Below are 24,467 nucleotides of genomic sequence, written 5' to 3'. Positions count from 1 at the left end.
GCACATGTGCTCGGCAAGTGTTCTTCCCCTGAGCCACAACCCCAGCCCCTGGTTTTGTATTTTTTATCCCTCTGCCTCAGACTCAAAGTATTTTTTCAACACATGATTATACAACCCATGCAGTTCTGCATTATGTACAACCAAAAGAATGAGAAATTGTATTCCATATATGTATAATATGTCAAAATACATTCCACTATCATGTATAGCTAATTAGGACAAATTTTTAAAAGGAATGTGGAAAGAGAAAAAAATAAAAAAGTTAAACTTCATCCTATATTGGAACACAGTTTTATGTGAAACTTACTTTATAAAAATGTGTAATTTTGAGCATTAACATACCTGTAATCCCAGCTACTAGGGAGGCTGAGGTAAGATGATTGCATATTGAAGGCCAGCCTGGGGGACTTAGCAAAAATAAAAACTAAAAGGGGCTGGGTATATAGCTCAGAGGTACAGTACCCCTGGGTTCAATCCTCAGTAATCCCCAGGCCACATACACACACAAAAGAGTTGGTAGTGGTCTTCTATGCCTATAATACCAGCAATTCAGGAAGCTGAGGCAGGAGGACACCAAGGTCAAAACCAGCCTCAGCAATTCAGCCAGGCCCTATGTAACTTAGCAAGACCCTGTCTCAAAATAAAAAATAAAAAGGGCTAGGGAAACAGCTCAGTGGTAAAACACCTCCAGGTTCAATCACAGTATCTCCCCATCAAAATCTAAGTGTCCTCAGTTAACTAACAGGTATTACTAAAACAATACAAGTAACTAGTGAAAATTATAATAAATTTATATAATAACAATCAAATATATTTAGTATAACAATGTTTGAAAATATGTGTAATAATGATTAATTTTTTTATTTTATGTTTCTAGGTAGCCATAACCAATTAACTCAAATCCTAATGTTCCTGATTCTCTATCCCATCAGGTTCGGGTATTCCATCTACAGTTTGGATTTTCTTTCTTCCTTCATTTTGATAGTGTTTTAAGAGAAGCATCTATGATTGGGGAGGGGCCAAAAAAGAGAAGATTCTGTTTGTACTATCAGAAACTAGCTAAGAAATATCAAAAAGGGTTTCAATACACTAAATTTAAGCTATTTAATGGGATTTCATGGGACTCAAAGCTATCTCTTCTGAAACCAGGAATGGTTGTGCACACCCATAATCTAAGTGACTTGAGAGGTTGCAAGGAGGATCCAAGTTTGGGAGTTTGAGGCCAGCCTCAGCAAGTTAGAGAGACTCTATCTCAAAATATGAAAAGTGCTAGGGATATTGCTCAGTGGTTGAGCAACCCTGTGTTGAATCCCCAGTACCAAATGAAAAGCTCTCTGTTCCAATTTTAAAAGCTATATGCTTGGCAAAGCACTTAAAACTTTTGGTCTCATTTCCATTAAATGAATACCTCCCTGGACTACTCTCACAAAATAAATTTCATAAATCTTTCATAAATTTCACTGTTCATTACCCCAGAAAAAAAGCACTAAACACATATAGAACATTTTTGTTATTTACCCAAAAACTTTGGTCTGACTGACACAAAAGACTAACAATGTATGAAATATTTTACAAAGATGGCATAAAATTAAATCAAGAAAGGTCTTATAGTAAACTGGTGATCATTTTAAATAGACTTCTCCTAAAGAGTAATCCTGAATTAGATTTTCTTCAGGAAAAATTAAACAATGTAGTTATTAAAAAGGGTTTAAAGAGAGTACAAATTTTAAAATGTTTACTTATTTTTTTTCATACCTGAAGATTGGCAAAATCCAGTGTGTGAAGAAAGCACTAAATTTTCAGTCACAGGCTTAATTTTCTGTTCATCACTGCTCCCCTCGCCTACAGAATTCTGATCATCATCTCCTACATCAGATGATGAGGAAGTAATGTCTGCTTGCTTCCTTTTATTGCTTGTTCTTAGGGGGTTTCTCTTTTTTTCCTTGACATTGCCTGCCTTCTTTTTAGCTGAAGCTCTTTGTTTCTTCTGCTTTTTATTATCTTCAGAACTTTCCTCAGCATCAGAAGATGATGAGCCACTTTGTATTTCCTTGGTATTTCTCTTTGAATTTAAATTTCTTCTTTCCCTCAATTCTATTCTTTTCGGTTTCTTATCAGAAGAGTCACAACCATCTTGTTTCATGGAACATTTCTCAGTATCAGATGATGAAAAATCTTGTCTCTTCCTTGAACTCTTTTCAGGCAAGTTGCGTCTTTTCTTCTCTCTACCTGATGCTCTATTCTTAATCTTTTTATCTTCTGAAGAGTCACAACTATCTCCTTTCCCTGGTACCTTTTCAACATTATCAGATAACTCATCCTTCTTTTTAGAAATTTTATCTTTCATTTTTTTACCTTTCTTTTCTCCATCAGTTGTGTCACTCTTGCTTTGTTTTAGGCCCTTAGGAAAATGACAACTTTCTTCTCCCTCAGGTAATTTCTCAGTGCTATCAGATGATGATTCATAATGCCGTTCTATCTTCATTACTTTTTTCTTCAAGTCTATAGTCTTTTCTTTTTCTTCAGTCCCCTTTTTGTTCTGCTTTTTATCTTCTTCAGAGGAATCATCACTCTGCTCTTTCTTTGGGAATTTATCAGCAACATCAGATAAGCTACCCTGTACTTTTTTACATGTTTTGGTTTTCAGATGCTTGCTCTTTTCCTTAGTTTCAACTATTTTTTTGTCTTCTAGGGAATTTAAACTCTCCTCTTTCCCTGAAGAAGGCTTATCAGCAACATCAGAAGAAACACTTGGCTGCTGTTTCTTAGAAAGTCGATCTCTTAATTCCACTATGGTCTTGTCTTTCTCAATTGTGCTTTCTGCTGAAGAAAAATTCTGTTTCCTTTCAGCATCATCAGATGATCCTTCTTGTGCAGTCTTCAAACTCTTCTGCCCTTGATTATCCATCCCTTTTTTGCTGTTTTTTTCATCTTCAGAAGAATCATAATCTTTTCTATTTGAAAATCTTTTTTTGGTTGTTCTGACAGCCCCAATTTTACTCATGCTTTTTATTTCTTTTTCTAATTCTGAGTCATAATTAGAAGACTCAGACTGATTTTGGCGTTTCTTTTTAGAAATTATAGAGCTTTTAGCTGATTTGCCTTTTTTAATATCAAAATCTGAGCCGGAAGTAGAACTTTTTCGTTTCCTTTTTCCTTTAACATCTTTCCCTTTTTGGGTCTTTAAATCATACAGAGTCTTATGATTTGTCTGAGTTTCATTAATATCAGTATCTGAAGAAGAACTGTGACTCATCCTGCTGCTTACCTCTTTGAGGATTGCTAACATTTCATCAGAATCTGAATTTTGATCCACAATCTCTGATTGCTTGGACTTAGGCAATTTATTAGGCTTAGGATTATCTATAGCACTGTCAGAAGAATTTCGCTTGTCCTTTTTCCTGATTGGAACTGATAGTTTTTGTTTCTCCTTAACTACTTCGTTACTTTCTTCATCTGAATTAGATGTTGCAGGGTTGGTTTCTGTCTGTCGCCTCAAGGGTGTAGTCTTAACACGTGGGGATCTTCGAAGATCAGATTCTTCTAAAAGTAAAGGAACTTCATTTTCAGTTAAATGCTCATTGTCGGTGTTTTCCTGTCCAGGTCCACATTTCTCTGACTTGGGGTTCAAACCAGAACTTTTAGGGCCATCTTTATCTTGTGGAACTTCCTGGCAATCAGCACCTTTAACTGGGGAATTAGAAAGGGAAACAGGGGTGAGTTTAACATATAATTCCTTTGTTACTTTAGCTGTACTTTTTGACTTAATACCTCCTCTGTTGTCTTTTGAAGGAGTATTTAATTTTACAGATGAACTCTCCAATTCTTGCTCAGTTCCACTATTGCCATCCCCCTGAAAATCAGTTGAACTCTGAACTTCCATGGCAGTCTCAAGATTCTCAAAAATATCCTCTGGAACTGAGGAAGGAACAGACACAATATCCATGTCTAAGTCTTCAGAAGTATTAGCAGGTTCATACTGAGGTTCCTCTTTCCTATCAGATTTCTTATGCTCACCACTGGTACTTCTATTTGCTCTTTGTTCCTCTATTGGGATACTCTGATCCATGTGCTCATTATCTACCTGTTTTCTGGACAGTTTACCATCTGACTTTGAAATATCCTTCCTTTCCAAAGCAAAGATTTTTTCTCCTTTTCGTACTTTTGTTTCCAACTTAGCATCTACAACTTTATGCTCTTTGGTATTTTTCTCTTTGTTTACAGCATCCAAAGCTTGAATCTCTGAATTCAAATCTTCCTCTAATGCAAGATGAGCCTTCTTGATATCAGCCAACACAGATTTAAAAGCCTTAAGCTGACGTAACTTTGTAGCAGAACTGATTTCTGAATTATCTGTTGCCTGCTTCAAAAACTTAACATAACTGGAGTTCATGTTGGCTGTGGTCTCAATCAGTTTTTTTGCCTTTTTAATCATCTCTTTGGGCACAGTTAGTGCTGAATAATTGTAGGTTACAGAGCCAGAACACGAATCATCTAATTTCTTTTCTTCTCCATTGCAATTTGAAGTATTCTTCTTTGGAGAAAATTTGGGTGCATGTTCACATACTTTAGTACTCTTTTCACTGTCAATTTTTATCTTCTTCTTATTTTGCTGCAACAATTGTTCTAAGTTCTCAAATACACTGTTACATGCAGTGACCAAGTCCAATAAAGGCTCTGGGTGACAAATGTAGCAATACCATTGGTTGTTTTCATCCATTATAGTAGATAGCTCCTTTCTACCAAGGTTACGGAGAATGCATTTCTTACAGAAGGCATTATGGCAAAAGTCACAACAAATCAAGTTCCCGCCTTCTGCACACCATCTGAAATGTTTTAAAGATTAAAATATTATTCCAAATGAAACTAATTTTAATCTCTTCATTATTAAAGCAACTTAAATTGTCCTGTCAGCAATTTTAGTAGTATTTTAGGTCATCTGCCTATTCCTTATCAGAAAGCTTAAAACTTAAAGCTTAGTGCAAAAAGACATCATAATGATGAGATTACAAAAGATGGATCTAGTAAAAGACTCTTAAGAATTCCCCCCAAAATGATGACACTGAATGCTAGGTGATCTTAATTATTACCTACCTACATTGTTCATCCATTCCATCTGAGTCACGGCTAATATCATCACTCATGTAATACTTAAAGCAATTCTATAGAAAGAAAAGAGGAAGGGGAAATTTTATTCAAAATTCATTAACATTCATGAGGAACAAAAACTTAACTTTTGGTGGGTAGTACTGGCAATTAAACCCAGGGAAATTCACACATGCTACACAAGGACTCTATCACTGAGCTACATCTACTCCAAAAAAATTAACATTTGAAATCATTAATAAAGTAAAAGGAATGTGCACATTTTAAACAATCAAATCAGAACATTGTACTACCCATACTAGTATTTTCCAGTCATTGAAATACCTCAAGGAATTAACTTTTTGACACAGATTGCCCTACCATCGAGCACCATTATTCCTTACTTAAAAAGGGCTTTAAAGATTGTATTTAATAAAGCAAATTTCTGGTCTTATACAACTAGCTTACAAAGCTGTACATAAAACTGTATTAGATGTTTCTACTTCCTAATTTTAATAGTTACCACATATAAACAGCTACTATGTGTACAACTGAACTATTAACCTACATTATCTTTCAATCTCAAAATATCTACCCACAAGGTAGGAGATATTCTAAGGGGAAAAGTTAAGGTTCATTAATATGTAAATTAATCTAATATCATACACTATTAAGAGGCAAAATTGTTATTCAAATTCAAGTTTCACTAACTTCAAATTCCTTTCCAGTCAGATTGGGAAAAGGGAAGGTTCCAAAAACTACCCAAACTGCCTAGACTTACAGACTCGTCCTTAGAAAAAAAGCAAATAAGAGAAAGGAAATGCAGGTTACCAATCCAGCTATCAAAATTTAAAACTAACTTAAGAAGCTGAGGCAAGAAGATCACAAGTTCAAGCCCAGCCTGTGCAACTTGCCAAGACCCTGTCTCAAAATTTAAACCAGCCAGAGCTGGGCACAGTGGCTCACACCTGTAATCTCAGCAGCTCAGGAGGCTGAGGCAGGAGGATCGCTAGTTCAAAGCCAGCCTCAGCAACTCAGAGAGTCCCTTGTCTCTAAATAAAATACAAAAAAGGACTGGGAATGTGGCTCAATGGTTAATTGCCCCTGTATTCACTCCCCAGTACCAAAAACAAACAAAACAAGACAAAAACAAAAATTAAAGTTAAACAAAAGGGCTGGGGATATATCTCAGAGGCAGAACACACCTGGGTTCAATCATCAGTATCACCCTAATAAAAAATAAAAACTACAGCTAGAACTCCCAGGAAAATATGGCCTACCCCTGCATTTCAAAATTGAGATACTCACACAGGATTCATCTCAGCACTAACAAGAGATGGGGAGCCCATACATAACCTTTATTATCATAGGTATTTTAAAAGAACTCTACTGTATTACCAACAAAAAGGTGTGGACAGACTATTAAAATCATAATCAACCTATAAGAAACATTTAAATTATATTATCTCAAGTTACTTCAAACCCTCTTCCACATGGAAACTTAAAGTAGTAGGGTACATTAAAAGGAGGGTTAGAAAACACAAGCATGCACATATACACAAAATGTCTGGTTTCGATACTTAACAGGTTCTCCTTTAGCTCTCAATCGCTGAATACTGTGTTGTATTTCCTAGAAGGAGCTGAACCAATCCCACTTTACCAGGCTAATTCTTATTCACATTTCAGGTATTAGTTTATAACACCTCCACTGAAAAGCCAACCAAGTCCTAATTACAAAGGCTTCCTATCTACTCCATAATCACAATATCTCCCCTGAAATGGCATTTTTCAGGCCTTTTATATATGGGTCTTCCCCTCTACAATGTAAGCCTGATCAACAAATCTTTACATACCTTACAAATAAGGACTTGCAGTGAAGGGTGTCTATAAATGGAATCTTTTTGAAAATGATTGACCTGCTGTCCACAAGCTGTGCAGCTCACAATTCCATGAAGCCCATCTTCTAGGAGAAAGGAGCGATCATTATTTACACATTTACACAGGGGGGGGGGGGGAAGGATATTTACCTTAGTCAGCATTTTGTGAACTTTATATTAGATATGAGATACCTCATAATCCATGGGGAAATAACTTTTTGGACACCCATTAAAAAGCCCCCCTTTTTTTTTTACTGATTTTCTAACAAAAAAAAAATACTGACTTTCTAAAAAATCTGACAACCTTGTCAAATTCTGAGCTACAAATCCTAAACGTCTTTCCTTTTACATATACAAACCCCATTCATTTCTCACAACTTGGCATAACATGAAGAGACCCCATAAGGAAGTTCTAAAAATAAAGATCAAGGGCTCTTTTTCATTGCTATTGCTTTACAAATAAATACACTATCTGTTCTTAGGGAATGGAGAAGTAAGTGACATAAACATTTTTTATTCTCCAAGTGGAATTGTCTGCACAAATTCTATCAATGGGGTACATGAAAACTTGGCAATTTGATATTACCCATTTCCTTCCTAAGATTTGCTTCAATACTGTGCATAATCCCCACATGGCTTCTTTCTATGCCTACTGTCCACTCCCTACTAACAGTGTCTGGTTGGACATTATGAGTTATCTATACAGCAGCAAAACATCAGCTAGTTGGAAAGGCATACCCTCATCCTGTACTATCTACAGGAAAACAGGCTGAAGATAACCTATACAAGCAACTATTAGAAGAAACCTCTCCTGCCTTGTTCTTGTTCCTACTTCGGCTAAAGCAGTGCCTCACAATCTAAGATGAACATCAGAATCATCTGAAGAATCTTTTTAAACAACAGAAACACACCTGTAATCCCAGCTACTTGGGACGCTGAGCCCAAGAGTGAAAGACCAGCCTGGGAAACACAGTGAGACCCCCATCTCAAGAAAAAGAAAATGAAAAAGAAAAAGGAGGGAGAAAAAAAAAAAAAGACAGCCGTTCCCAACCAATAAAACAATGAACTGAAATCCCTCTCTCTCTCTCTCTCTCTCTCTCTCTCTCTCTCTCTCTGTGCCAGATCCTGATATGCAACCAAGACTTTGATCCAAATAAAACAGTAGATTATGATTAAAAGAGGTCAGTGAAAATGCCTTCGTTCACAAATAAAAAGGAGACGACTGGAAGAAACAACACCCCACCCCACCCCACCCCACCCCCAAAAAGTCTCTATCCCTAAATAACACAAAAACGCCAGATGCATTTCTCACCTTTGAGTTTTCTATTTTGTGTTTTGTTAGTTTTAAGATCCAAAGCACCATGGACCCAAAGACTATTTTAAGTATCTTTATTTGTGGAGGCTAAAACAGTTCAAAGCATAAGGACACCGTCATACGTTTTCAGAAGATGAAAGAGAATCTCAAGGCTTACTTAATGTTTTATTTTTAATCACACTGCCTGCCCTACATTGTTTTGATCTTGGGTATTTGTGTATTCTGTTATTTGTTTTAACAGAAATATTTGGTGTAATTTTCATTTCAAATAATAATTTAATTAAGATAAATGAAACCTAGAATTTGAATATACACCCAATGTTAAATACTATTAATTAAGCATCTGCTATGTGCTCTTGCATATATATCATTCAAGAAATTTTTAAAAATAGGTGATCCTTTGGAGAATTTCTTCCACAGGAAAAAGGAACTGTATATGAGGATATTCACTATAGCACTAATTAGAAAATTAAAAACTGGAAATAATTTCACATTTGGGAAATAAATAAATTTATACTGTAAGAATTCCATAGAGCAGTGAAAAACCAACTAGATGTGTATTTGCTGACATGGATAAATTTCAAAAACAATGTTGAATGAGAAATGTTCTCAAAGGATATATATATATATATATATATATATATATATATATATATATATCTCATACTATTTTTTATTTTTAAATGAAAAATGTTTTTTAATAAATACATATATAGAAAACATAGAAAAACATGCATACACATGCACATGCATAAAACTTTAAGATAATCATTACCTGTGGGGTGGGAAGAAGGGGAAATGGATGAGAGTAGGACTGAACCAATATTTTATTTAATTGAGATCTGAAGCAAATATGGTAAAATGTTGAAATGTTACTTTTTTATGTACTTGTTTCTGTTACACGTATGTTTAAATTTTTATATCTAGTTATGAAATAAAGATTATAACAGTGTGTCAATGTAAAAAAAAAATTTTCATTTCTGAGCTCAATACATTTTAGTGTTTTAAAGAGAGACTAAAATTATTTTGCCGTGTAGAAAAGTTAGTGTAACATATTTTTAAATAATTAAACTGGGAAAAGTATGTCAAAACAGGATATGATTTTTTTAAGTGACATTGTGCTATAATTTTGTTCCAAATCAATATTATTTTATATATAAATAAAATAATAAAATATTATTTTATATATAAAGTTTACATTCTTGACACTGTTCTAAATTAGGCTTCAATTTGGGAACTAATTTTACCAAAAAGTCTGAACAATAGCCACAGCAATCCACTATCTCAGATCACTAGTTTGTTCACACATGCATAAGCCTAAAATGAAATTTCTTGTGTGATTTCTGACAGTTTACAGATGTAACAAATCATTAAGACAAAAATAAACATAAAATATTTAAGTGCACTACATGGCTATAAACATACATATTCACTTAAGCATGATATAAACATTCTTACACAGGACACTCAACAAAATATTCCAGAAAACAATATCAGCTGAGACCAAACACAAGCAGCATACCAGAGTGGCACTAGGAATACCCTCCCCAAAAAGTCCTTATTCTGCTTTCAAGTCCCATCCACATATCTGACACTGACTGCTCTAGAGCCCCTTCCCAAAAGACACCATTTAAACATTAATTGACACAATGAAGTACACATAATTATCTGTCTTTGCTAAAGGACTCAATGCTCAGAGGAAAGAAACTCTTATCCTCTAATCCTTATCATCACCTTCTACTTGCTGATTCTCTAAGTTTTAAGAGTAGTAGTTTATCTTAAACTGAGTTGTGTTGCTGCAATGGCAATTTCTCTACTATGAACTAGATTTCAAAAAATCGTCCGTATACTCAAAAGGGGTTGATCACCCCCTTGTGGACAAAAGACTAAACAACATTTCCTTGATTTTCACCAGCAACCTCACGGATTATTTAATCTGAAAAGTGATATTTTATAACTGTGGATCTAGTTTACTAATTCCATCAAGATAATTGAAATCTGCACGAAATTTCACCAATATAAAAACTTCTCTATCATTTCACAATCATATAACATGGTCAGTATTAAATGGCCACACCTTCATTATACTTCTATTTAGAAATTTACTGTCATATTCTCTCTTTAAGAAATTCATTTCTTTTATGGTTATAGTTTCTGGCTCTGATAATGTGCCCAAAAAGGATATACAGGCACCAATTAAAAGTAAAAAATGAACAAGTGGGAAACATACTCCACTCTAATAAAATTTCTAAATGAATTCTCCTAATGTTAAATTTATACAAATTGTTAGCCAATCTAGCTGAGAACATAAGTGATGATAGACAAAGGGAGAGGTGTCTCAGGCATATGGAGGGTGGTTTATTGGCTCTAGCTCTCTTCTCTTTCCTACTCATCTCTGCACTGCATCAGTGGATCAGAAATTTGAGTATACTTTAAGGACAAATTGGGGTACATTCTCAACCTCATCCCCAGAAATTCTATCTTGTTAGAAGTGGAGTTAAAATATTTGCATTTTTAATAAGTACACCAGGAAATACTGAATGCTGATGTCTGTCACTCTATGTGACAATGTTCTGAATATGTATGCAATTACCTAAAGGCCATGGGCAAGATTTTGCACAAGTCTAAAATTCTGAGTAAGGGAAAACACTTGGTATTCTGGTATAGGGATTATAGAACTAATGTGAAGAAGGGAATGCCAAGCTTCTTGAGATAAATAACTTAATAGCCAATGAAGGCAAAGGAGTTTAGATAAATAGTGTTTAACCTTTTCTGCTTCAGAGTTCAAAAGAGAAACAGAAGTTATTTTTAAGTAGTGCTTTTTAAAAACAATGGGCAGAAAAGTGGAGGTATTTTTAGAAAGCACGTAAGATTTCCTAATATGGTCATAAACAGCAATTTAAACTCATGGTTCATTTTCACTTGTATTTACCTCCGCGTTTTTTGAGATTTTCAGTTTTCATTTTACTTCTGCTTCTAAATTCAGGCCCTTTAAAATCATCTTTGTCTTCATTCAGCACTGGCTCTGGCTGTACAATCACTGTACCTAGAATGATTTCATTTAAAAAACCATTACACATATTAAATGTGCAAGTGAAGTACAAGACTTCAGTTCAGATAAAGCCAACATTGCTGGTACATAGTTTGTTTCTCTCAAGCTTTAAAATACTTGTCTAAGGACCTCACAAAAGTAAATAAAATGGGAAAGCAGAAAAAGGGCCAGGTTTCAACAATCAGATAATTTATTGGAATATAGTTCATGAGGGGGAGGTATTATGAACTAATTAAAACAGAAATGTAGGAATAAAATAGCCTCATCCCAGTTTTGAATTTTTATAGTGCCTACCACAAAGCTGTTATGAATATGAACATTTGGACTAAATTCCATGAAGAATTTATAAAATGAGTAGTCTAGAGGATGAAAAGGCATCCTACTCATCTCATAATCCAAATCAGAATATCAGAAAAAGATTTTTAAGTGTTGTTTTATTTTTACTTTGTGGGGATGTGTGGAGGGGGATAATAAAGTTCACTCTATTACTTCCATGCCTATTCTATAACATTTTCTAAATAGTATGTCAAAATTCCCTGCCCTGCAAATTTCTTGAATAGTATTACTTTAAGACAATAAAATTACAGAATGAGATCATTTGTTGGTGACTATCAAAATATTTTAGAATGTTGTTTCTTAACTATAAAATATGTAAATTGAGGGAAAAGGTTATCATTTTAAGTTATCACGACATTTTCTAAAGAGTGAATTAAACAAGCACAGTAAAAAGGGTCCGTCCAGGTTTCAACTTTTAGATATATTGCTCAAATTAGTAATTTGACTATTACTGACAACAATTAAGAAAGTAATTGCAGGTAGTTGCCAGTACTCCTTGAAATATGGATCCATAGTGATCAACAAGCAGATTTTGGCAACTTATACCATCTAGTTGTTAAATGAATTTGTGAATATCTAAAGAAGAGGGGAACATACAGGATTAAGATTTTACAGACTGTGGTATATTTAAATAATCCTTATCCTCCCAAAAATGTTATTTAAAACAATTACTTTATGTTATATACTCTCAGAGAAGCCCCAACATTTGAAAAGAGGTAAAGATTTTAAATTAATCATAAAGTAATTGAGCCCTTCCTTCCTGAAGATTCTTTTCTAATTGGAATTAAAGCCCAAATTGTAAAGAACACCCACTAGCACTAGATTAAGATAGAATAGGGTTCAAATGTTAGCTTCTTCATTTCAAACTGAAAAAAGTAATTCCTTGACCTCTGAATTTATTCCTTCATCTTTAACAACAGAAACTTTACTGCATTGTTTTAAGGATTAAAGGAGGTAATTCTTTCAGAGTCTGATATCCAAGCATACTCATGACAGTACTATAACAGTAAAAATAACCAACCAGATTTAAGCTTATAAAATAGGTTTTTTAGTATGAGAGAACTAAGCTTAGCTTAATTAATTAGGAACATCCTCTACTGACAAATCTTCCATAGTACCATTAAAAGTTTGAATTCCAAGCTCTTACATCAATAAGCACTGCCAGTGACATCCACCAAGAATGTAAAAATCCAAAGAGTCACTGCCTTTAGTATTCAGTCTCCCATGTTAGTTGTTCCTGTCCTTGGCCATAAAAAACATTACATAAAATTGTCAGACATGATTTGCAAACCCAATTAAATGGTAGTCTCATCAATTCTCCTTCAACCTTTCTTCTATCTGTCATTCCCTTTCCTCATTTAACTTTTCACTTTATAACTCCAAATTTATCCTATTAATAAGCAAAGCACAATATCCACCATATTCCTTCAACTTCCATAATTAAAGAAATGGATCAAAAACATAAATATAGACAGGGAACAAGGTTTACTAAACACTGCTATAAGAGATCTGACTATGGGCTGGGGGTGTGGCTCAGTGGCAGAATGCTTGCCTCGTACATATGAGGTACTAGGTTCAATCCTCAGCACCACATAAAGAAATAAACAAGGATTTTTTAAAAAAGAGATCTGACTATAAGAATAATTTTTAAAAATACACTAAGAGACTGGAACATAGTTAACAATGGGGGGAAAAACTAAATTTTTGACTCTTTAAAACACCATAAAATTACCAAGTCTATTGTCAATTCTCTCATCATGCAATAATGATGCTCTCAAAATTGAGCTATAAGAGTCCAAGATTTTCATTTGGAACTTTTTCTCAATCTAATCATTGTTCTCTTTTTTTCAGATATTTATTTTTTATTTGTAGTTGGATACAACACCTTTATTTCACTTATTTATTTTTTGTATGTGGTGCTGAGGCTCAAACCCAGGGTCTCACATGTGCGAGGCGAGTGCTCTATCGCTGAGCCACAACCCCAGCCCCTAATCATTGTTCTTTTACAATTAGAACTGTAAGAGTTGAGAGATGGGTGACAAGGTTTTTTAAAAATATGACTTCAAAAATACACCTTTATCTACCTTTAATAGTTAATTTTGGCTTTTAGCCTTGAGGAATTTAAGAATCAAAATCTAGTAACATAGGGGTAGGGAAATAGCTCAGCAATACAGCAGTTGCTAGTATATGTGAGGCCCTGGGTTTGATCCTTAGCACCACAAAAAAATAAAAATGCAATAGGATTAGACTGTAAATGCTTTTTTTAAGTTTTTAGGAATATTTAATATATTTTTTACATAAAGAAAGTACATTAACATTTACTGAATCAAAACCACATATGAAACTTTTAAAGCTACTTCTACATTAAAATATAATTTGGAAACTAAAAGACATCCCCTAGTTTAAAAAAAAAAACACAACAGAAAGAAAAAAAAAATATTTGATTTTGTTCTTTTTCAAAAATAATTGAATGTCCCAAATTTTAACCTCAACAACGTTGTTATTAGCATGTAAATACATTTCCAGACCACTATCTTTGTCCTTTATATGCCAATCTTTGTCCTTTATATATAGCTAGCAGTAATCAAGTTCCAATTTTATAACAATGACATTTTAAGATAATTTCAATTTTAATTTCATACGAAAAATTAATACACATTACCTTTTGGCAAACTTTGCATAGTAATATCATTTTCTGAATTTTCATTAGAAACATCTTCATTCACAGTTTCATCCAAAGGTTTTTCATCATCAGATTCTACATACTTTGTTACAACTGAAGGTTTCCTATGGAACAATTAAGTCCATGGAATTAGGGAAATGTCTGACAACTGGAACAACACCCCAAGAACATAAACAGCATGTTTGGATGTAGCAGTGGCTCTCAGCAGATATGTATGCATATCAAAATCACTTAGGGAAACATACATCTCTATACCTTACTTGCCACAGAAGATTATGCTTCAGTAGGCCTGAAGTAGGACCAGGGCATGTGCTTCCTGAAAAAGCTACAAAGGGGATTTTTGGCTATCTTTAAGAATCACTACTTTAGAGAATAAATTAATAATACATGCAAGCTATAGCTATGAAGAAATATTTCCAATGCTCAAAAACAACAAAAGTCCAAAAAACAGACTAAACTGCAAACTTCTAGTAACAAATATACCCTACAGTATATTGAATATAAAGTAAACTTGGAAATAGTTTGTCCTTATAGTATAATTTGAGAATTTACAACAAAAAAAAATTTAGCACTTTTTGATCTCCTTATAACTTACAACTGTAAAGACCACTCTACATCCTAGATAATTTCACATAACCCTAAAAATGTGACATGTTATCTGACACATTTAACATTTAACACATTTAACTTCTCCTTTCCCTTTTATAAGCACATAAATTATTAAAAGAAATGAACTGCATATTGCAAGGACCACTGCCACATAAGATAAATCCTTCTCTAGAAATGTCTTTAAAATTCAGTTAGAATGAATCATTGTTGAAACTAGGTGATACAAGGAAATTTATTATACCAAATTGCTCATTTTTTTCATACTGCTCATTTTTAAATAGGTATGTTTTTCATAAAAGCTTCAGAACAACAGTGCTTGAGGTAAATTCAGAAAATGAATTATATTTTTAGAAACAGAAAATGAAATAGCCAAGAAAGAGAAAACTCTTCACTATCAACCAACCTCTTTGATCGTGATGATCCTGAAGGTTTGGATTTTTCTGAAGAGCTGGTTCCCTAAACATGAGAAAAAAATAGAAAGTGAAATTCTCAAAGCAACATCCATTTTGCTAAATAACAAGACTTCCATATAGTGATGTAAAGAGATACTTTAATGCCTAAAATAATTCCCTAAAAAAAAGGAACTTCAAAAACTAATTGTCAGGGGCTCAGTGATAAAATACATGCTTAAGCATAAACAAAAGCCCTGGATTCAACCCCTGAAACCTCCAAATAAACTAATTCTCATTTTTACTCAGGTTTCCTTAACCAAAGATAAAATTCCTGACTTATTCTTTTTCTTTTTGGTGCTAGTGAATAAATCCTGTAGCAGGCCCTCTACCACTAAGCTACATCTCCAGCCCCAAATTTATGTTATTTGTTTTCTTTCTCTGATGCTACAAAATGAACCATATGCTTCACACATAACAGACAAGTGCTATACAACTGAGTTAAATCCTCATATATGTCTTTTTTTCTTTTTTGGTGGTGCTGGGGATTGAACCCAGGGCTTGTGCATACGAGACAAGACTCTACCAACTCAGCTATATCCTCAGCCCACATATGTTTTTTTTAAACATCACTGTTGCATACTAGGGGACTGAATGTGATACACTAATATATGATGATCCTTGTCCTCTTCAACAGATAAAACAAAGGTACAGAGGTAATCGGATGCCAAAACAAGAAGGAAGTTTTTAGGTCTAAAGTTTTAGATCTTAAATAAAACTTTGGATGTTTCATTCTTCTCTATGCTAACATATTCCATGAAGTCACTTCTATAATGTGTTGAGATACTAAATTTACCCTCTTTTGCCACTATGTGGAAAGAACCTCAAAAACATAGTGTTGACCTGCGTATCAGGTAAAGGAACTCAGTATTGGGTTGCTATAATAATGCTTAGGAGGTTCTGAATACCAAGTTTAAAGAAATCTAAGAAGTATGGAGCCATGCACCATCTACCAAACACCATTGCTAAAATATTCATTTTAGATGGTTTTTGTTAAATACCTATTTATTAGTAATCCTTCAGTCTTCTGACTTTAGGTAAACTGCTCAAGTGAAGCACTATAATATGAAAAACAATGAAAACCTCAAACTGGAAAACTACCAAGCTGAAGAACAAAAGCCTTACACACAGTGAGGTATTGACTATAAACAATATTATGACAAATATGACAGTTCATTATTGGTAATTAGTAAATCTTTGAAATGCTTCAAATTATTCTTACCTCTTCCTTGTTATTTTCCATCATATCAGAATTATTTGCAGAACCACTGGTTTTATCTAAAAGACAAGAAATAAAAAACATTATCTTTTTGATATATTATCAATTAGAACACCAACACCTATGACACCATGAATCCATTTTCTACCTACAAAGTACTACAAGTATTGTAGTAGGTAATGCTCATACTAAAATTACCAGTAGGTAATGCTCATACTAAAATATTCCAAAAAGAGTATTCTGACTAGAATCACTCTCATTTGACACATTGCTTCTTATAAAAGCATGAAATTTCTAAAAAGAGTACACTGGTTTCAAAACATTTCCTGCCATAATTTTCTAAGATATTTCCCATGAAAAGAAAACCTCAGGGCTGGGGTTGTGGCTCAGTGGTAAAGTGCTTGCCGGGCATGTATAAGGCACTGGGTTCAATTATCAACACCATATATAAATAATTGAACAAAATGAAGATTCATCAACATCTAAAAAAAGAAAGAAAAACTCGGGCTGGGGTTGTAGCTGAATGGTAGAGCAATTGCCTTACATGTGTTTTACTCTGGGTTCGATCCTCAGCACCACATAAAAATAAATAAAAATAAAGACACTGTGTCCCATCTACCACTAAAAAAATAAATAATAAAAAGAAAACCTCCACCTTATATAAAAAAATTTAAAATGCTAAAATATATTTCATCTCACCATAAAAACTGGAAAAATAAGAGCAAACTAAACCTAAAGCAAAGAGAAAAAAATAATATGGAATTAAATTAATAAAACTAATGAAATACAAAACACAAAAGCAATAGAAAAGTCCATGAAACCAAAAGCTAATTCGTTGAAAATATGGGAAAAACCTTAGACTAGACTGATCAGGTTCAAAAGAAACAAGACTCAGGGCTGGGGCTGGGGCTCAGTGGTAGAGCACTTGCCTAGCATGCATGATGCACTGGGTTCGATCCTCAGCACCACATAAAAATAAACAAATAAAATAAATGCATTCTGTCAGGGCTGGGGATGTGGCTCAAGCGGTAGCGCGCTCGCCTGGCATGCGTGCGACCCGGGTTCGATCCTCAGCACCACATACCAACAAAGATGTTGTGTCCGCCGAGAACTGAAAAATAAATATTAAAAATTCTCTCTCTCTCTCTCCTCTCTCACTCTCTCTCTTTAAAAAAAAATAAAAATAAAAATAAAAATAAATGCATTCTGTCCATCTGCAACTACCAAAAAATTTTTTTAAAAAGAGAAAGACAAGACTTAAGTTACTAGAATCAGAAATAAAAGAGGGACATTACTAGCAACCTCACCAAAATAAAAGAAATACTAAGAAAACTATACAAGAATAATTAAATAACTTATATGAAATGACAAACTTCTAAACAAACCACTGGTGCTGACTCAAGAAAAAATAGACAACATAAACAGATTTAACAACTGAAGAGATTAAATTAGTAATTAAAAAAACACCAGGAAAAAGAGCAAAGGCTCAGATGTTTTAACCACTCTATTGTACCAAATATTTAAAAGAGAATTAACAGAAGTTCTTCATGAACTCTTCCAAAAAACAGAAAACAGGGGGGTTGCCTCCCAACTCATTTTATTTTTTTTAGTTATACATGGACACGATATCTTTGCTTATTTATTTTTATGTGGTGCTCATGATCAAACCCAATGTCTCACATGTTCAAGACAAGCGCTCTGCCACTGAGCTACACCCCAACCCCTCAATTCATTTTATTTATTTATTTTTATGTGGTACTGAGGATCGAACCCAGGGCCTCACACATGCAAGGCAAGTGCTTTACCACTGAGCCACAACCCCAGCCCCTCAATTCATTTTATTAGACCAGTATTACCCTGGTAACAAAACCACAGAAAATACAAAAAGAAAAAAAAAACTACAAACCAATACCACTCAGAAATAACACAGAAGTCCTCAACAAAATATTAGAAAACTTCAATTGACAACCCAAGCCCTGACTTACAAAAAATCTTTACTAATCATATCTCTGATAAAGGATACTTTTCCAAACTGTACAAAGAACACTTAAAAATCAAAAATGATAAAACAACCTGATTTTAAAATGGGCAAAAAAGTATCTGGACACTTCATGAAAGATGATACATAAATGGTGAAATGATCACATGAAAACATGCTCAACAATATATGTCACTGAAGAATTACAAATTAAAAGAACAATGAGGGCTGGGAATGTGGCTAAGTGTTACAGCACTTGCCTAGCATGATTGAGGCTCTAGGTTCAAACTCCAGTGTAGAATGGGGAGAACCATTCTAGCTACCTATATTTTGTCAGGTATGGTGGAGCATGCCTGTAATCACAGGGACTCAGAAGGCTGAGGTAAGAGGATAGAAAAGTTCTGTAAGTAATTCTGAGAGACCCTGTCTAAAAATAATTAATAAATAAATAAATAAATAAATAAATAAATAAATAAATAAATAAAAAGTGATAAGGGTGTAGCTCAGCGGTAAAGCACCCCTGAGCTAAATCTCCAGTACCACAAAAAATAATAATAATAATAATAATAATAATAATAATAATAAGTAAATAAAATAAGAGCAATGAAAAACCTGTACACTCCTATTAAAATGGTCAAAATCCAAAATACTGAGAACACCAAAGACTGGTAAGGATGTAAAGCATCAGGAACTCTCATTTACTGCTAGTGAAAATGTAAAATGGTACAAATTCTTTGGAAGATAGCTTGGCAGTTTTTTGTTTACTTTGGTCTGGCAATACTGGGGATTACAGACAAGTAATTTACAACAGGGTAAATTTAGCTTTTTAAAAAACTAAACACACTCTTACTATGATCTAGCTACATGTTAATTTACACAAAGGTATTGAAAACAAAAATACACAAAAATCTGCACATAGATTTATAAGCATTTTATATAAATTTTTATTATGTAAAACTCTTTATAAGAAGGTTTATTCATAATTGTCAAACTTGGAAGCAGTCAAGATGTCCTTTGGAAGGTGAATGGAAAACTAAACTGTGGCACATCCAGACATTGGAATATTTCAGAGCTAAAAAGAAATGAACTATTCAAGCCTCAAAAAGACCTAGAGTAAACCTAAAAGCATATTACTAAGTTACAGAAGCCAATCTAGAAAGGATGCATATGTATGATTCTAACTATATGACATTCTGAAAAAGGCAAAGTTTGAGGCTAGCTTCAGCAACTTGCTTAGGGAGACCCTGTCTCAAGATTAATAGATAGATAGATAGATAGATAGATAGATAGATAGATAGATAGGGATGTAGTTCAGTGGAAGAATTCATCTGGGAACAATCCTTGGTATCCAAAAAAACAACCTGTTGACAGTAAGGGAAGATGTGGGAGGACAGGAACATATTGAAACTCACTGTATTTTCACTCAAATTTGCTGTTAATCTAAAACAGCTCAAAAATAACAAAGCAGCTCCACAAATGTCTGCTTTTTAATTAAAAAAAAAAGATACATTACCAAAAATCTATAAAACCCCCACAGGTAACTTCATAATTAATTGTGAAAAACTGAATGATTTCCTCTTAAGATCAAGAATAAGACAAGAAAATCTGTTCTTGCCAATTCTACTCAACTTTGCACAATAGTTTCTAGCCAGAACAAGTAGGCAAGAAAAAAATAAATAAAAGGTATCAACACTGAAATGGAAGATGTAAAACAATCCCTATGCAGATGACATTATCTTGTATGTACAGAAGACTCAAAATAATCCACTAAAAATACTATTAGAATCAATAAATAAGTTTGGAAAGGTTGAAGGATACAATATACAAAAAGCAATTGTATGTCTTCATATTTGTGATGAGTGATCTGAAAACGAAAGTAAGGAAATAATTTCACTTACAACAGAATCAAAAGAAATAAAATACTTGGAAATAAATTAACAAAAGGAAGCAAAAACCTGCCTGGTAAAGTGGTGCATGCCTTTAATCCCAGGTAATGGGGAGGCTGAAGGAGGAGAATTCCTAAAGTCTAGGAGTTTAGAGCCAGGCTAAAGAACAAAGATCCTCCATACACCAAAAAAGTCTATAAAGCTTATTCTTTGAAAACTATAAGACATAGTTGAAAGGAACTAAAGAAGATCTAAGTTAAAGGAAAAACACCTTACACTTACTATGATAGCAACAATCCTCACACTAATCAGTAGAAAAAAAAATGCTATCCCTGGGCTGCGGTTGTGGCTCCGTGGTAGAGCGCTTGCCCCACACATGTGAGACCCTGGGTTCGATCCTCAGCACCATATAAAATAAATAAATAAATAAAAATAAATATTTCGTAACCATCTACATCATAAATTTTTTAAAAATGCTATCCCTGCCAGAATCCAGAGGGAATTATTTGTAAAAACTGACAGGCTTATTCTTAAAATTCATATGGTGGATGGGGGTATACCTCAGTGGTAGAATGCATGATTACCATGTGCTAGGCCTTGGGTTCAATACCTACACACACACACACACACACACACACACACAGTCTTCATATAAAATTGAAAGGATCTTGAGCAAATAATCTCAAAAACTAAATAAATTTTAAAAAGGAAGACTCATACTCATTCAGATCAATGGAACAAAACTGAGAGTCCAGAAATAATCTCCTATTGATACAGCCAACTAATTTTTGTAAGGGTGCCAGGATCATTCAATAGAGAAAGACCAGTTCTCAAGAAAATGTGCTAGGACAACTAGAGAGCCTCTATGAAATAATAAAGTTGACTTCCCACTTCACACCATATATAAAACAATTAACTCAGGATATATAAAGGACATAAATATAAGAATTAAATGAATAAAACTCTTAGAATAGCCAGGCACAATGGTGCACACCTGTAATCACAGTGGCTGGGGAGGATGAGGCCCTAAACAACTCAGTGAGACCATGTATCTAAATAAAATATTTTTTAAAAGGCTGGGGATGGGGCTGGGGATGTGGCTCAAGCAGTAGCATGCTCGCCTGGCATGCGTGCGGCCCGGGTTCGATCCTCAGCACCACTTACAAACAAAGATGTTGTGTCCGCCGAAAACTAAAAAATAAAATATTAAAATTCTCTCTCTCTCTCTCTCTCCTCCTCTCTCACTCTCTCTTAAAAAAAAAAGGCTGGGGATGTGGCTTAGTGGTTAAGCACTCCTGGGTTCAATCCCAAGTACTGAAAAAAAAAAAAAAAAGCTCTTAGAAGAAACTAGGGGGTAGGGAGTCCTTTATGACCTTGGATTTGGTAATGGATTCTTATATGACAACAAAAGCATGAGCATCAAAATTTTAAAATAGGTAAATTTAGACTTCATCACAAGAAAAGATTAGGGGTTGGGGTTGTAGCTCAGGTGGAGCGCTTGCCTCTCACATGTAAGGCACTGGGTTCAATCCTCAGTACCACATAAAAATAAAGGTATAGGGGACTGGGGTTGTGGCTCAGTGTTAAGAGTGCTTGCCTAGAATGTGTGAGGCACTGGGTTCTATTCTCAGCACTAAATATAAATAAATAAAGGTCCATCAACATCTAAAATATATATATATATATATATTTTTTTTTTAAAGAGAGAGTGAGAGAGGAGGGGGGGGGGAGAGAGAGAGAGAGAATTTTTTTTTAAAGAGAGAGCGAGAGAGATAGAGAGAGAAGTTTAATATTTTATTTTTTAGTTATCGGCGGACACAACATCCTTGTTGGTATGTGGTGCTGAGGATCGAACCCGGGCCGCACGCATGCCAGGCGAGCGCGCTACCGCTTGAGCCACATCCCCAGCCCGAGAGAGAATTTTTAATATTTATTTTTTAGTTCTCGGAGGACACAACATCTTTGTATGTGGTGCTGAGGATCGAACCCAGGCCGCACGCATGCCAGGCGAGCGCGCTACCGCTTGAGCCACATCCCTAGCCCCTAAAATATATATTTTTTAAAAAACATTTTGTACTTCAATTAAGGATAAATCATAGAATGGGGCAAAATATTTTCAAACCACATATGTAAATGAAGTGTCCAAAGAAAGATGAACAAATAAAATGTGGTATACTATTAAGCTTTAAAAAGGAAATTGTGATACATACTACAATCTGGATAAACCTTCAAGATATTATGCTAAATAACAGTAGTTAGACACAAAAGGGCAAAGACTATGACTCCACTTACCTGAGGTTCCTAGCATACAATAGTCTACCCTTATCCAAAGTTTCACTTTTTGCAGTTTAAGTTAGCCATGATAACTGTGGTCCAATATTTAATAAATAAAAACTTCAAGAACTATTTATAAGTCCCCCCACTCTCATAGTACTAGGGATTAAACAAACCCAAGGACTTATACCTCCTAGGCAGATGCTCTACCATTGAGCTACATCCCTAACCCTTTTCTAAATTTATTTTGAGACAGGGTCTCCCAAGTTTCTGTAGGCTCACCTCAAACAAGGGATCCTTGTGTCTCAACCTCCCACATAGCTAGGATTACAGGGATTCATTTTCACACCTGGGCACAATTCATAAGAATTAAGTTATGTACCATTCTGAATAGTATGATTAAATCTTGAATGATCCTACTCCTTCCCACCAGAGACATGAATCATCCTTTGTCCAATGTATTCACACTGTATACAGTTCCCATATTATTAGTCACTTAGTAGTCAACTTGGTCATAAGCATTTGTGTTTAAGTTACCCTTACTTTATGTAACAATGGCCTGATGTGAGCAATTTGAAAAGTCAAAAGAAAACCTACAAAGTGTTCCTATTAAATAAAGGTGAGTTTATCACAGATATGACTGTATAAGGGGAAAAAAGTAAATACAAGGTTCATAATATTCTAGGAATCCCTTAATATAAAATGGGATTCCTGTAGTTGAATTCATAGAGACAATATTGAATGATAATTGCCAGGGCTGAGAGAGAAGACTGGGAAGCTGTTGCTTTATGAGTACAGAGCTTTAATTGGGGATCATGAAAACATTTTAGAGATGGATAGTGGCAAGAGTTACACACTAACTGTAATTAATACTACAGAACTGTACACTTAAAGTCAGTTCAAATAATACATTCTCTGTTACTTACTTTACTACAATAAAAACATAAAATATATAAAGAAGGCTCATAAATATGTATTTATCTTTCCATTGACAAATGGAAAGATAAATGCATATTTTAAAAGTGAGCAAAGAATTTGAACAAACATGTCTCCAAAGAGTACATACAATACATACTCAAAACAATGCTCTATATCTTTAGCCATCAGGCAACTGAAAACCATAACCACAATGAGATGCTATTTGACATTCACTTGAATGGCTAGAATCAAAAAGTCAAATAATAACATTCAAAATGGGTGCAGAAAAATCAGAATCATCATGTACTACTGGTGGGATTATAAAATAGTATAGACACTTTAGAAAACAGTTTGATGCTTCCTCAAACATTTAAAAAGTTGCCATATAACCCAACCCTATATTCGGGAACATGAAAATATATGGCCACATACAAAATTTTACACAAATGTTTATGATAACATTGTTCATAATAATCAAAAGGTGGGAATAAGCCAAATGCCCATAAATGGATCAAAGGATAAATAAATGCAGTGTGTGAGTGTGTTTGTGTGCGCACACATGTGAACACATACATATAATAGATATTTGGCCATAAAAATGGAACAAGGTACCTTCTTGGAGGGAGGGACAAGGGATGGAACTCAGAGTTCCATGCACACTAGGCCAGTGTTCTACCACTAAGCTACATCCCACCCAAAGCAAAGTACTAATATATAATGCAACATGGAAGAACCTTGAAGATGTTTTGCTAAGTTAAATAAAAATCAGTCACAAAACACCAAATA

The 24,467-nt window shown here is 34.3% G+C and overlaps 1 protein-coding gene across 8 annotated transcripts in view; it reads right to left on the bottom strand.

Moving 5' to 3' along the window:
• Positions 1-24,467, bottom strand: part of ATRX (ATRX chromatin remodeler) — a 230,856-nt gene that overhangs the window by 154,077 nt on the left and 52,312 nt on the right. For 4 of the 8 annotated variants that reach the window (XM_081276837.1, XM_081276832.1, XM_081276839.1 and 1 more), the window contains 7 exons: positions 16,629-16,684; positions 15,361-15,413; positions 14,328-14,452; positions 11,210-11,323; positions 6,939-7,048; positions 5,095-5,162; positions 1,756-4,826 (listed from right to left, as the gene is read on the bottom strand). In XM_081276837.1, the coding sequence (XP_081132963.1) occupies positions 1,756-4,826; positions 5,095-5,162; positions 6,939-7,048; positions 11,210-11,323; positions 14,328-14,452; positions 15,361-15,413; positions 16,629-16,684 (3,597 nt within the window). The remainder of the gene's footprint in view (positions 1-1,755; positions 4,827-5,094; positions 5,163-6,938; positions 7,049-11,209; positions 11,324-14,327; positions 14,453-15,360; positions 15,414-16,628; positions 16,685-24,467) is intronic. The other 4 variants (XM_081276834.1, XM_081276833.1, XM_081276835.1 and 1 more) reach the window with 4 other exon arrangements.

This window comes from Spermophilus citellus, assembly GCF_964194105.1.
Source record: "Spermophilus citellus genome assembly, chromosome: X".
NCBI lineage: Eukaryota > Metazoa > Chordata > Mammalia > Rodentia > Sciuridae > Spermophilus > Spermophilus citellus.
Note: the sequence above shows the minus strand (reverse complement) of the source record. Positions and strands in the feature narration are given on the sequence as shown.